Source organism: Glycine max, chromosome 16 (assembly GCF_000004515.6).
Source record: "Glycine max cultivar Williams 82 chromosome 16, Glycine_max_v4.0, whole genome shotgun sequence".
In the NCBI taxonomy this organism is placed as follows: domain Eukaryota; kingdom Viridiplantae; phylum Streptophyta; class Magnoliopsida; order Fabales; family Fabaceae; genus Glycine; species Glycine max.
Genome location: NC_038252.2, coordinates 30606403 through 30622061, shown reverse-complemented (window position 1 = coordinate 30622061; position 15659 = coordinate 30606403). Strand labels below are relative to the sequence as shown.

The 15659-nt window shown below is 31.4% G+C and overlaps 1 protein-coding gene across 2 annotated transcripts; it reads left to right on the top strand.

Annotated features, from left to right (window-relative positions):
- Positions 1–10087: 10087 nt before the first annotated feature.
- LOC100793114 (wall-associated receptor kinase-like 14) lies at positions 10088–15011 on the top strand. Of its 2 annotated transcripts, none has more exons than XM_003547961.5 (4): positions 10088–10597; positions 10976–11766; positions 13098–13172; positions 13549–15011. In XM_003547961.5, the coding sequence occupies exons 2-4, from the start codon at positions 10983–10985 to the stop codon at positions 14838–14840; spliced, it is 2151 nt and encodes a 716-aa protein (XP_003548009.1). In that variant the 5' UTR covers positions 10088–10597; positions 10976–10982; the 3' UTR covers positions 14841–15011. The 2 variants fall into 2 exon arrangements, with proteins under 2 accessions (XP_003548009.1, XP_006599403.1); XM_006599340.4 differs by having other exon boundaries at positions 10165–10521.
- Positions 15012–15659: the final 648 nt, after the last annotated feature.

The following is a 15659-nucleotide window of genomic DNA, read 5'->3' as shown; positions in this document are numbered from 1 at the left end:
CCCTCGCGCCACCCTTTCCCTTCGAGGCTTTGTGAGCATCATATCATCCACGCACTCCATCACTACAAGTGTGACTCCCCTTCACCATCATTTTTGCATTTTGTTGCAATTTTTTTTTAGGGGTTTGGGATGGTGATCTAGTTTGGGAGGGGGCAGGAGGGGTTGCGGCAAGGAGGGGAGGAAAGGGTTGGGGGTTGGGGATGTTTTGGTTTGATAGAAGAGGGTTGCAAGGAAGGATTGGGGAGAGAACAATGAAAATATGATTTCGTTGTTATACAATATACAATAGAATCATATTTTTATTATTTTTTTCACCCCCAATTCATCAATGAAAACAAGATTTTGTTGTCTATATGGACGTGAAAAAATTACAACAAAATCATATTTTTATTATATTTTATTGTTTCTCACCCATTTAGGCAACCAAAATATATTTCTTTTTTGTTTCCATCTATGGAATCCTTTTGGAATATGTCTAAAAGGCACCCACATAAGTAGTGCCAATAGCAATACCTAGACTAGGTGGAAGAAAATTAGTTGAATACCAAGAAAAAAGTCCTATATACCTCTTGGATACACATACCAAAAAAATCTTAATAATTTATTCTTGTTTGAAAATAATTGATGTAATTTTTCTTAACTTACTTCAACCATAAACAGGTTTTTCTTTCAAATTGAAAGAAGGATGGATTTAAACCTTATATTCAACAAATAACAGAAAATAAATAATAAAAAACTTTTCTTTATAACCTCTGTTTTGTAACCTTTGACTTTTAAGTAAAATTCTAATACATTTTCATATGTTTTTGTGTTTTGTGTTAACTTTTTGTTTCTCTAAAAAAAATTGTATTATATTAGTATCAATCCTATATCTCTTTTTTACAAGTTTAATGTATGTTGTTGACCGACAACTAGACCACACGGTTAGATAAAACAAACTAACTTTTTTAATAACAAAATAAACAGAATTTAATTGTGATTTTTTTATGTTTATAATTATATTGAAAAACAATTACACAGTCAAATTAATAAAGTCTCAGAACTGGAAATCAAATTAAAATAATAAAAATATTTTTAACTATTAATATTAAAAAAATAAGCTAACATTAATTTATACAACACGTGTATAACTTCAGAAAAACAATTGAAGCCAGGCCAGACTCTTATATTCCTCCTGCTCTTGTCTGATAAATAATTAGTATTGCTGCGATTTTTCTCAACCTTTTAGAAAGGTTTTCCCTCCCCAATTGTGGTAGCAATCATTGATATTAATGCCTTGAGAACACAGCCAAGTTTGGTTAAGTGACATATTATATTTATGTTAGGTTACCTAAACATTGTTTGTTTCCTGTAATTATCCAAATCCAAATCAATACATATGTAGTACTACATAAATTGAATTGACTTGGGAACATAACATAGCATTTAGGTTCAACCAGAATGTGTTGGACTGGGAAGGGATACACTTTCATCATCACAATCCAAATTGCAACCCAACAACTTAATTTGGCAATGATAAAATACTTCTTTTTTTCTTTCTAAAAAGCAACCATAAAATACTGTGTGCCTTTAACTTGTCCACTTGAAGATGCATATGCTGTCCTACGCCTAGCCTTTCATAAATTTATATTATTGATATACTAAGTTTGTGACCTCACAGCACATATCCCACTCACTCCATCTTGTGTTTTCTAGTCAAACCATTTTATAATTTATTGGTTGACCATCACCATCACCAACATGTTCCTACTTTTTTTTTTGTTTTACTTTTTTCAAATAAAAAATCATTATCATGAAATTTGGCGTCTGCTTCGGGGCGTTTTCCTCATACAGTACCTATTCTTCGTGTTAATCTTAAAAGAAGATCTTAGTCACTAATTTGGTGTATCAAATTATTGAAATAGTAGTTGAGTACTGTAGCTCGTCATGTTTTTTTATTTTCAACTTAAAAAAACAAGGAAAGATTTAGTATTTAACAAAAGTTTCTTATAGAGTTTATGATTTAAGTATTTAATTTAGAAAGTTTATTTCCATAATTATACTTGTGATATGGAATTTATTGAAATAGATTAAAAATAATATATAAAATATTAGTCATTTTCATATGCGTAAAAATCTTCTTTTCAACTTCCAATTTAAGTGTGAATGATATAATAAGTTCACTAAGATTCTGTCAAAAAAAAAAAAAAAGTTCAACCAAGTTTCAAAAAATGTTATATACTACCAAAAGTTAAGTGTCGGGTTTTGGTGTAGACATTATTTAATGGAAAATAAATTGGTTCGTGAGCTTGTAATAACATAATTAATGCATATTAGGAACATATATCTCTAAATATGGAATTGACTGATAAAAAAAGATATAGAATCTTAATATATTACTATAGTGTTGGTATATTATACAATTAATATAAATAATTATATTATTGATATAAACACACAAATTAATATATATACTAACAATTTAATTTCTATAATTTTTTTATAAAACTGGAAATAGTTGTAATGCCTAACATCTGTTTTTTTTAGTAATGACAATTTTTTTTATAATATTCTATATAAACATTTCCAAACACTCTAATAACATCTCCGATGGAATGATTATTTGACTTGTTTAAGTATAAGTAATATTGCTTAACACTAGAGCAAGTGATATAATATTGTTTATATAAACATATTGCTTAACAAATTTATAACAAAAATAACATTTTTCAATGATTGTGGTATATGTAAAATTATGTTAATCACTCATTTTTAACAACTTTAACATTGGAGTAAATTTTCGTGTAGAATACTTAAATTTATGTAAAATTATAAGTCCACAAAATTAAAATAAACAACTCATCTAATCAATTATGCATTGTTAATGCTCCATTAATACTTTTTCTATATAAATTCTCAATTATTAATTTTATCTATTATGGTAAAGATTTACTCTCTTATTTAGTAGTGTATCATAATAATATTTTTAAAAATTAAACATTTTAAAATGAATTATAATTATTTTTTTAATAATATAGAATTAAATTGTAATATAAAATTATATGAAAATGAATTTTAACAGAAAACTAATTAAAATAAATATATAGAAAATAAAATAAAAACTTAAAATAAGCTTATGATATAAGCAAAATTTATTGAGCAACAATCACCATATAACCTGTTAAACTAAATGTTTAACGTTATTTTTGGTATATTATATTTTGTAGTTGTTTTGTTTCCCTATATTAAGTATTAAAATTTTTATTCTAGTATTTTATAGTTTCAAAATGTATCATTTTGGTCCTTTTTGTCAATTTTTTGATAAAAATGTTCATATTTTGTTAACTTTTAAATTTAAAATGGTTTAATATTATTTTTGTCGCATTATGTTTTTCAATTGTTTCGTTTTAGTAGATTATATTTTAATAGTTTCATTTTGATCCTTTATATTTTTAAAATATATCATTTTAGTCATTTTTCAATTTTTCGTTAGCAACCTAAGTGTCTGTTAGTGTTTTCAATTTTAAAATAATTAAGTTAATATAATGACCACTAAAAATCGACACTATCTTTTTTATTTAAAAAATAAAAAAATCACTAAGTAAATGAATAGAATATGAATTTGAAACCACAAATAACAACAACCTTCACTCACATAATATTATTATTATTATCTTCTTCTTATTTTTTTTTTCTTCTTCAAAGAACTCTTTCTCCTTTGGTCAATTCATCTCTTGTTGCTGACCCAAAAAGACCGATGTCTCATCCCTACTTTTATCTTTGTCACAACCTCTCTACACAACCCAAATTGCCACCTCACCTAATGACAACAATCATCTCATCATGGCGGTCACCGGTAGCATGACATGCATTAACAAAGATGATCCCATCGAGATTATGTGTTAACACCATTCAATCTATATGGTATTGTATTTTTTTACCTTTTTCAAGACTGAAAGTGGTTGGAGGAGATGTTAATTTTTTTTACCTGTTTATTTTTTAAAAAAATAAAATAAAAATAGTGGCGGCTTTTAATCATTCCTATGTAAAATTAATTATTTTAAAAGGTTTAATGTCACTTTTGGTCCATTATTTTTTGTAGTTGTTTTGCTTTGGTGCATTAAGTTTTAAAAGTTTCATTCTGGTCTTTTGTGTTTTCAAATTGCATTATTTTGATTTTTTTTTAAATTTAAAATTAATAGAATACTAATGTTTCTAACTGAAAATTGAAAAAAAAGGACAAAAACGATATACATTTTGAAAACATAAAAGATCATAATAAAACTTTTAAAACTTAATGTACCAAAATAAAACAATTACATAATGGACCAAACTTAATGTTGATGATGATGATTAAAGCATCTTTAATGAGAATTCTTGAGTAAAATAATTTCTCTTCACCGATCTATCACTAGACATGTCCTAAGTTCTCGAGGCCAGGGGTTAGGTTTTAGAGGAAGAATTTTCAAGAACTGTTCTTTTTAAAAAAAATAATTTTTTTAATGTCTCTTTCCCTAATTGATTTCAAAGGGAAGCAAAGAGGCAACACAATTTGTTGGTCTGAGAGGTGATCATCGCTTTCAAGTGCTAATCTATGTCCTTTTTCTCAAGATCTTGACCATGGCTACCCTAACCTTGAGCACTGAAGATGTCACCCAGGTAGTAAAGATCTCGACCTTGAGCACTGAAGGAGTCCACTTCGGTGAAGACAACGGCGAGATCGGAGGAGGTGCGACCATGGTGGACAAGTGTGGGTCATGACTATGGGTCGTGAGGAGGAGCGACCATGGATGAGTGTGGGTTGTGAAGAAAAGCATCCAAGGAAAGGGAAGGGGAGCGGTGTGAGGAGAGAAAGAGAAGAGGTTCTCTGAGTTTTAGGATTTGAGATTGGGAGGAAAGGAAAGGGACTAGTAATTGGTTTCCTTTTTTTGTGCAAGTAACATCTTACCATTGCACATTGCCAATTAGGCATCAGGAATGACTGTATGCAATAACCAGCTGCAATTTGAAAGTTTGTTACAAAAATTATAATGTTGGCTATTGTAAAATTAGACCAATGTAGTTGTGATTTTTGTCAAGCAATCTTGTCTAATCAAATTTAAAAACTATAAAATTAGGTATTTTAAATTTTATAAATTCACCCATTGGTCATGATATATTTTACACCATTTTTTCATTCTCCTTCCTTTTTGAGTGTCATTCTCTCATTCTCAATCCAAATTTTCCAAACCTAGTTTTAGGTTAACTTTTTTTTTATTGCCTAATGAACATGAATCAACAATATTGGCAAGCATATTTAATTATTTGCAAAATAACCCAATACCTTTGTCAATCGAAAATTCTTAAAATCCTCCTCATTTTTTTCCCATTGCAACCACCACCAATGAATTTCATGCAAAATAGTAAATCCATCTCAACCGAAAATTCTCAAAAGTTCTTAAACTTTTTCTTCAATTCCACCAAACACCTCCTGTGTGTTTTGTATGCCAGCCAATGCTTATAGTGGTACACAATCTCCTTCCATTGATGAAGTTGAAACATAATTTCACAATTTTCTACCAAAATTATGCTAGAAAGTATCACACTAGATGGAGGAGGAGAGAATTTGAAAAAGAAGAAAAGAAAGATATACTTTACAAATGATGAGGATACACATCTATGTTCTTCTTGGCTAAATGTCTCAACCAATCCAATTATCGATGATGGTCAAGCAAGAGATTTGGTTTTGGTTGAGAATCACAAAAGTTACAAACAATTATGAGACAATCTACCAAAAAGAAGCTTGATTCAACTTAAACCTTGATGGCAAAAGATAAATCATGTTTTGCAAAAGTTCATAGGCCCCTTTTTTTTGTCTTAAACCTCATATTTATCATAGGAAAGAAACCTTGATTAATTCAAAATTCAGACGAGAAATAAGTAAAGTCTAACAAAAAATTATTTTCGTTAAGGATCAAATTCGGACATTATCTAAGTGATTCAACCTTAACTTTAACACATTAATCACTTGTGTCTAATCATTTGATTGATCATAGTTCTTTTTTTCTTCTATTTAATGAATCTCACATATTTAACTTAAAAAAAAAGAAAAGCAACATTGTCAATTTTAAATTTATAGTTGTATTGAAATAAGCATATTTTATTATTTTTTAATTATGAGCAAGTTTCATATTGAAGAAATTTGAATTAATATTAAATCTTTTTAATAATATAAAAATTATCAATTTAATTTTTTATATACACAAAAAATCTTTCCCTACAAATTTATCTGTTCATTGCATGTGTTCACGCTCTATGGTAAATCTCTCACACTAATTAATATATGTAGTTATGAACCAATCCCTCCTTATTACATTAAATCTTTTTGTGATTGTTTTATTTTCATACACATTAAAAAAAAAATCCCTCCTTAGTTGCAGTTTCCTTTAATAACCTTTTAAAGCTCCTTGTTGGCCACTACAATCAATTCAAAGATTTGATACAACTACTAGTGGAATTTAAAAGAGTATACGACAATTCCAATTTTTCATCCATGGCCCACAAGCTGTCACCATCTAAAAAGTGTTTGTGTCCCAACTTTTGTTTCTCTTACTTTTTTTTCTTCTTTAAACTTAAAAAAATTTCCAGTATCTTTACGCGGTTTATTCATTCATTTAATTGCAATTGGATGACTATTACACTGTACTTTTTTATTATTGTTATTATTATTATTATTTCCTCTTTGTTCTTGTTGTTAATCAATCACTACCGTGGTTATTGATTACCGAAATTTGGTCTCTTTGTCGTTGTCCACCGATGATGACAACTTTGGTTGCGTATTTATAATTTACTATCTTCTATTTTGCTTGCCACATTATATATTTTATTTATTTATTTATTTATTTTATCTTTCTTATAAATTATTTGTAAAAATTATTATACATATACAAGTATCACTATCCCTTCTTTTATCACTTGTAGGTTAATGATGATCAATGGCTTTTAACTACTGAAATTTGACCCCTCCCACACACTACCGGATTATTCGTGTTATTCAAAAACTAGTTTTTTGTTCAAACAAACATAGACAGTCATCATTTTTTCATTGATACCATCCTTAAAAGTTAAAAACGTAATTTTGTATGGATCTAAGATATAATATACTAAAAAATTAAAAATTAATTTCTCAAAATATTAAAATTTTATTTTAATGTGTCAAATATAATTTTAAATTTAAAGAGAATTATTTATATAAACAACTATTTGATGTTGCTCATGATTTATATGAAGTATAATCAAAGCCGTGCACAAGACACGGCCAGTTAGGCCACACAAATTAGGTCTCATATTTTTTTAACCTTATATATATATATATATATATATATATAATAGATGATGACAATTGGCTTGATAAGGAGTTTCAATAATTAAGGCCTAACGAGGCTACAGTGTCGTTTGGGTATGGTAAGTGGGAGTTATGTTTTCAACTTACAAGGTCTAGCTTTTAGGTTTTATTGTTGTTGCATTTTTTATTATTAAAATATTATTGCCTTTATTATTTAAAGGTTACAGTGCCGCGTTTAATTTAATCATCTCAAAATTCCAAAACTTAACCATTATTTTATTATTTATATATATTCTAAAATTTTCTTATTATCACTTAAATTTTTTTGAGTTCTCTTATTTTATCTCTTATTTTCTTCTCATTTGAATATTATTTTGAAGACTTGAAGTGAATTTTCAAAGGTTATATCAAATCATTATAGACTTGCAAGAGATAATATGGACATGCAATTGTTTTCATTTTTCGGGTTCTATCATTTCATTATTTTTAATTTACTTTGAAAAATTATTTTATATTTCTTGATTGTTGTTTCTTTTTTTTCTTGTATTTTTAGTAATAGAAAATGTGAAATATAAAAGTATGAATTTGGTTTATAGTTTTTTAAAGAAAAAATTGAAAAATTAATTCAATTTTAATGCAGCACGTGCTCTTAAAAAATTGTTATCATTCATAAAACACATTTATTTTCTGAGTCTTTTTTAAAAAAATTACCTAAGACTCCAAAATTCCTATATGCAATCTTGAGTATATGAGAGAATAAGAGAGAGAATTTGATATACTAAAGAGAGATGGAGGATATTTGTGAATTAAGCAGTTGCTAATAGAAACTCTCACTAGAGAGAAAGTTGGTTGAATTAGTACAATTAAATGACATAAAATAAATTGCTTATACAATTAGCATTGGAAAGACTCTTAGTGAATTTAGAAGGAGCTCAACACAAGTTTTAAAATCACACACTATAGGATTACATCCTCATACCATTTTTTCTTTTGTAACAATGTTATTGATGTGAAACATTTACTTTTTCAATGATTAATTTCTGTTAGAGATGCTTATCCAAATAGTGTCAAACATTATTACTTTATTTGATACAATGAAAATGATAGACACATTGAGAGGAGAGAAAAGAAATAAAGCTAAAATTTGAAATTGAGCTCATTTAATGATTAAGAAACATATCAAAAGAAACTTAAAGTTGGTAGGCTTCACATAAAAAAAAATTCATGCTAAGAAGGGAAAAATGGGGATAAGATTCCGAGACATGAGAAGAGAGAATAGATTATCAAGTGAATGCTAGACAAGTTGAGAGGAGAGAAAATAAATAAAGAAATAATTTGTAATTAAGCTCATTTAATGAGTAGGAAATGTCTTGAAAAAACTTAAAGTATGTAAGTCTCACATCAAAACTTTTTCATGCAGAGAAGGAGAAAATGGGGGCAAAATTATGATACTTAAGGAGAGAGAATACGTTATCAAATGAATGTTAAGCAATTTGAGAGGAGAGAAGAATAAAAAAATTGAAATTGAGCTCATTTAATGAGTATGAAATGTTTCAAAAGAATTTGTTTATAGGTTCCACATCAAAACATTTTCACGCCTAGAAGGAAAAGAAACGGGATGAAACTCTAAGACTATAGGAGAGAGAATAAGACCTACTAAGAGAGAATAGGTTATCAAGTGAATGTTAAACAAGTTGAGAGGAGAGAAAAAAAAAATAAAGAAAAAATTTAAAATTGAGCTTATTCAATAAATAGAAAACGTCTCGAAAAAACTTAAAATTGGTAAATTTCACATCGAAACTTTTCATGCCAAAAAGGAAAAAATATGATGAAATTCTGATACAAGAAGAAGAAGAGATTATAAAATAAATGCTCAAATCAACTCTTTCATTTCATTATTCCTTTCGGTCCTAAGACGAGTCTTTGTCTCTCAACCACTACAGAACTATAGATTTATTCCCACCTTCGTTGGATTTGCGTCGATCAAAGGCACACGTAAGTATGCACGGAATCGATTTTTAGATGCTATAGAGATTACATGTTGCCTTTTTATGCTTGATTGTTGATTATCTTTGATGCCAAGTTAATGGTTTAAAGCTTCAATTAGTTTGTGTAAAAAATTGTTTTTTTAGGTCGTGGAGAGTCTTGATCTAAACTTTTACAAGAAAAATGCTTGTTTGGATGAAAATTCCTGTGAGTTGAATGTCCTTTCAAATAAAATATATTTTCGTCACTTTTGTCTCAAACATACTTTTAGGTGCCTTTAAACCCTCGCTTAAACATTTTAATAATCAATTGTGAGATATTACGGTCAATTCTTTTCCCTATTTGTCTTGATTTATCTCATGCATTCAACATAATTGAGTGTGGTTCAACTGAAATCAAGTATTCTCAGTTTACATAATTTTCTTCCATAATTAAGAATCAATTTTTATGATTGGACAATCAATTTATTTGTTAGGATAGTTTAGTCTTATAATCTATAATCTTTTTTTTTTTGAAAAAATGTAAATTATATTAAACCCAAAATGATACAATAATAAATGAAGCATATCCCGCAATCAGAGAAAATCAAAAGTTTTCCTAATACAATAATACCTATGTGAAGATGTTAAAACAAATACAATGCGCTTTTCTATACATAATAAACTTAATCTTGTAAATAACCTTTATTACAGAAAATTCATTATTTTTTTTTCTTTCTTCTTTGTTTTCGTTGCAAATCAAACAAGATGGAAAGAATTCTATTTATTCCTTCCAATTCACTCCAATTTCTTTCAAATCAAATAATCCAAAAATCCTTTCTATTCTATCCATCCTGTTGCCCCAAACACAGCGGCACAGAGGCAATTTATCGTGAAGAGCAGGGGCTTTTCTGTGCCGAAGAAAATTCAACAAAGGCCATATTCGTCATTCAGCAAAAAAGAACCGTAAAATGAGGACATGTATTTTACTTTACGTTACGGTTCCATAACAAGTCTGTGATCTTAGCCGCCACAGAACAATTACAAGCGTGTCTCTGTGAACCATAAGAACCTTCTCAGAAAATCTCCCTCATTGATTCATAACCAAACGCTCCCTGTCTTTTATACCATGCTTTTCTTTCATTCCATAGTTTTCTTCTTTACAAACAACATCCATAGACAACTCTGTTTTATTTCTTATAGTACATGACATTTCATTGATGTTGAAGCTCGATCTTCGAGTTGTTTGGTTTGGTGAGTAACTCCTGCCACTGCCACACCCATTAATTCTCCAAACGTTACCCAGCCCTGAAGCTAAAGCTATCACCAGGTAGTAGTAGTAGTAGTAGTATATGCATATTCATGCATATCAACATCACTCTTTCAATTTTCTTCTCTCTTATTTTCCATTGAAAACCTTTATTTATTTCCTGCAAGCATTTATTGAGATAGATGGCTCCCCAACCGCATCGTTCACAAGACTTAATTTCCATTTAGTCCACAAAGTCAACCACATACTTATACACTTTTTTTCCAATTTCACCAGAAAAAAAGATAGATACTTCATGGTACTACTAACTTTATGAAGATATAAGATTGGTTGGGTAGTTATGAAAAAAAGAGAACGAGAAGACCAGTTTGATCCCTCATGATGACAACAAACTAACCAAAAAAAAAAGTACTAACTGTATCTCTTTATTTTCCGCAGAAGGGTGATGATTACAATTTATAACACTGTTCCCTCAAATCTCCAGAAAATGTTTCACTACAACACAAAGTTCGCTATGGTCCTCACTTTCTTTATCTTCATGTTCTGTTTTTTCTGTTCAACGAGCGCCAGAAGTAACAACAATTGCGAGCGTAGCTGTGGAGAACATTCCCTGCAATACCCTTTTGGCTTCTCTTCTGATTGCGAAGTGAAACTAAATTGCAGCAAAGAGAACAAAGCTGAAATTGGCGAGTTAGAGGTTCAGAGCGTGACCTCTGATGGCATCTTCGTTAGTCTTCCGGTGCAGTGCAACCGCAGCGTGAGTTTCATTGACCCTCTCTTCAGAGACAACTTTGCTCCCACGTGGAACAACACCTTTCTTGTGCAGAGCTGCAAGCCCAAGCTCGATGGCTGTGTTATCCCCACATCGAGTTTCGCTGGCGGCCGCAAAGATGTGGAGGGGTGTGAAGATCTTAGTTGCTTCACGCAGTTGCAGAAGAGTAAGAGTAATGGCTCGAGGGAAGATGATGTTCTCACGCACAGTGATTGGGAGCGAGTTGGGTGTAGATTCTTGTTCTCTGCTCTTGCTTTTGATAGGAGTAAAGTGAAGGAGCTCTCGCTCCAATTTCAGATGGTTGAATTGGGGTGGTGGCTTCAAGGAAACTGTAGTTGCTCCAACAATGCGTCCTGCACGGAGGTGAATACTGATGGTGGAAAACGAGGCTTCCGGTGCCGCTGCGATGAAGGTTTCATCGGAGACGGATTCAGAGCCGGCGATGGTTGCCGGAGAGGTTAGTTTGTCTTTTCACATTGTCATTTGTGATAAAATTTGCAAATTTTTATAATAATTATTTTAAAAGTTATATTAAGAAAAATGTCTGATTGGTTAATAGTGCAGAAATTGATTGTAGATGTATTTAACTTTATCCTGGTTATGGGAATAATTGTAATAAGGTAAATGGTGAATAATGTCTAAATTATTGTTTAAGAAAGGAAGTCTATGTATTGTTTACTTTTTATTAAGTAATTATTGTGAAAATGATGATTATTATTATTATTATTATTATTATTATTATTATTATTATTATTATTATTATTATTATTATTATTATTATGGACGGTGATTATGATTGTTGAATGATGACCAAGTGGTGTTTGACATCTGGTTGCGGCTTTATGCTTAGGGGAACCAGGTTGTTTGAGTATATATCATACTAATGTGGGGATTGTGCATCGGGAATTTTGGGTTGAGTTTTTTAAGTGGGGGAATCTTTTAAAGATAATGGTGTGCTTTTACCAAGTCCATAATGGCGAGATTTGATTTGTTAGGAGTGTGAATGATGTGTCGATTTAAGCATAAGGTTCACTATTTTGATTCTTGTGGGCCAAATCTAATATTGATCATGATGTTCTTGATTCTCTGGAGAGTGGGGTAATTGGTTATTGAGAAAGTTTTAAAGTTAATGGGTGATTGGTCACCCTTAATTTCGCAGAGAATATGGAAAAATTGGAACTTTTCAATGCTTGGCTTGATATGTTCTTGTTTTGAATAAGGGTAACTTGACAAATAAAGAATCCTTCAAAAGTCAACATTTTCTGGTGGTACCTTTGGGTTTATGGATCAATATTAGGCAAATCCCATGTCTGGTAGGATGGATTTGAATTTTTTTATTCTATATTATAAGTGGTCAATGGGGAGAGATTAGTGGTAAATTATCATATGGAGAATTAGGAAATGAACCTAATATCAAGTTGTAACTTCTAAGTTAAGGACATCACCAACCGACACATGTTGCTTATCATTTTATGTTTTGCAGACACTAGAAATTGAGTGTGATACGAGTCCTTGGAAAACTAAAACTAAGTAAACATCTACTTTGACTCAATCAATAAGGAACATTATTGAACTCACCGACTTTGTTGTTCAGACCAGAGTAATGCCATAATGTTTTAGTTTAGGTGTAAGTTTTGGTGTCTGGAATAAAATCATGTGTAAAAATATCAGCTGCATCGTGTAATAACTGTAGTACTAACTATTTGATTTCCTTGGAGAAGTAAGCTTCTATGTATTTAATATTGTCATTTTCCTAATCCCTTTTTTTCGTTTTTGCCTTCTCATCAGTTTCTGAATGCAAAGCTTCAACACTGTGGTCTGGCGGATGTAGGAAAGCAGTCAAAATTGGTGTCCTTGTTGGAGGTAAACCCCTACCAACTTCTGCTAATATATTGTATATAGCATAGTTCATAGACTTCTTATTCAATGATTACCTGATAAATGGATTTTATACAGAAATCATTATCCCCTCAAAGTTTCTTGTTAATTAGTGTACTGGTAGATTTATTAAAAGATAATACTAAAATAAACAACAGTTGGAGAAAACTGAATGAAAAGTAAATCACTAATTTCAATTTATAAGACTAAGTACCAAGTAGTTTTTGTGTTTTTCTTGATTCAATTACTTATCTGCTCCCATTATCCGGATACATAATTGATTCAGTTATACTCTTCTTCTTCATTGTTCATGAAAAAATGTCAAGTAGAATTTGAACAAATGCTGCATAATTGTTTGCAGGGATCATATTTGGAGGTATCCTTGTGGCTGCTCTGTTTCTTGTATGTTACTTTAATAGGCGTCAGTCCTCTTGGCTGAGAAAACAAGTGACAGTAAAGCGCCTATTACGCGAAGCTGCAGGAGATTCCACTGTTCCTCTATATCCCTACAAAGAAATAGAGAGAGCCACCAGTTTTTTCTCTGAAAAACATAGGCTGGGAACTGGGGCTTTTGGCACAGTTTATGCTGGACACCTTCACAATGATGAGTGTGTTGCTATAAAAAAGATTAAGTATAGAGACACCAACAGTGTTGACCAAGTTATGAATGAGATCAGGCTCCTTTCTTCGGTGAGTCACCCGAATTTAGTGCGCCTCTTAGGTTGCTGCATAGAAGGGGGAGAGCAGATACTTGTTTATGAGTACATGCCAAATGGAACACTATCTCAACATTTGCAAAGAGAGAGGGGTGGAGTACTTCCATGGACAATAAGACTCACCATTGCTACTGAAACCGCTAATGCTATAGCATATCTCCATTCCGCAAATGATCATCCAATTTATCATAGAGACATAAAATCCAGCAACATACTCTTGGATTATAATTTTCAATCAAAAGTGGCAGATTTTGGGCTTTCTAGGCTTGGCATGTCAGAAACATCACATATTTCGACCGCCCCACAAGGGACCCCGGGCTATGTTGATCCTCAATACCACCAGAACTTCCACCTTTCTGATAAAAGTGACGTCTACAGTTTTGGAGTGGTTTTGGTAGAGATAATAACAGCCATGAAAGTGGTTGATTTCGCACGGCCTCAGAGTGAAATCAACTTGGCTGCACTTGCTGTTGATAGGATCAAGAAGGGTTGCATAGATGACATCATAGATCCCTTCCTTGAGCCACATAGGGATGCTTGGACGCTCTATTCTATTAACAAGGTGGCTGAGCTTGCATTTAGATGCCTTGCTTTTCATAGTGACATGAGGCCTACCATGATTGAAGTGGCTGAGGAGCTAGATCTTATCAGGCGCAGTGGGTGGGCGACCATGGAGGAAACCATATGCATGGCTTCTTCGGTTGGGTCCGTGTGTTCATCGCCTCGAAATGGAAGTGTTAATTCACTTAGAGGTGTTAGTTTTGAGAGAGCTGCAGGACTTGGGAGTGAGACATTGATTGTTCCCCACAAGACTGATGTTTTTTTGCAATCAATTGAGGAGGTGAAGGACAGCTCTCCTGTGTCTGTGCATGATAGTTGGTTAAGTGGAACTAGCTCACCTTCAACAAATAGCTTGTTAGGACATGTAGTTCAGTGACATATATACTTATTTTGGGTGGAACACCTATTATTTGAATGGCAAAGGTCATTAATGTTTTCCTTTTCTCTTTTGTAGTTGTAGGATATAACCATTTTGGTGTATGATTGGCACCAGGATTCTGCTTTCGTTTTTCTCTCTGAATCGTACTAACTCATCCAAGGCAGTTAATTATGTTTGACCAATCCTAAGTAATTAATAAACAGAATTCACTATTCTTTGTTCATACAGAAAGTGATATATGAAGAGCTACCATGTACAATTGTTGCTGGAAATAACCAACGCCTGAGCCTATAGCTATCTTGTTTGTATTTGTTTAGTTAGGGTATGTTTTGAAACGCATTGAAATCCCGTTGAACGGAGAAATCACATGTCCAAATGCATAAAACCAAAAGCTACGTGAGGGTGGCTTTTTTTTTTTTTTTTAGCACTAGTTGTGTTCTCCTCAACTCGTACGCAAACACACACTTGGTGATGGAAGGTTGCTAGGTGAATATACTACCAGGGCACACCTATTAGTTGAAACATGCAACATGACAATGCTATTTGCTATCGGTGCTTCAATTGTAGAAGTTAACTTAGCCAATGAGCTAATAAGTGATATTACAACAATCATTGTTTTCGTTTCTGTGTTTGATGTCATGGTTCCGATTCCTACCATGCCCTTTTAGGCTTTTACTCCTCTAACCCCGTTTCTGTGTAAGCCAGAGAATTTAGTCAAGGGAAAGGCTCAAATTTAGCAACTCAAACTAATAAAAAAAAGTATTTTGATCAATTTTAGCAATCTATCCCGTCACTGATCAAAATATACATCAATAA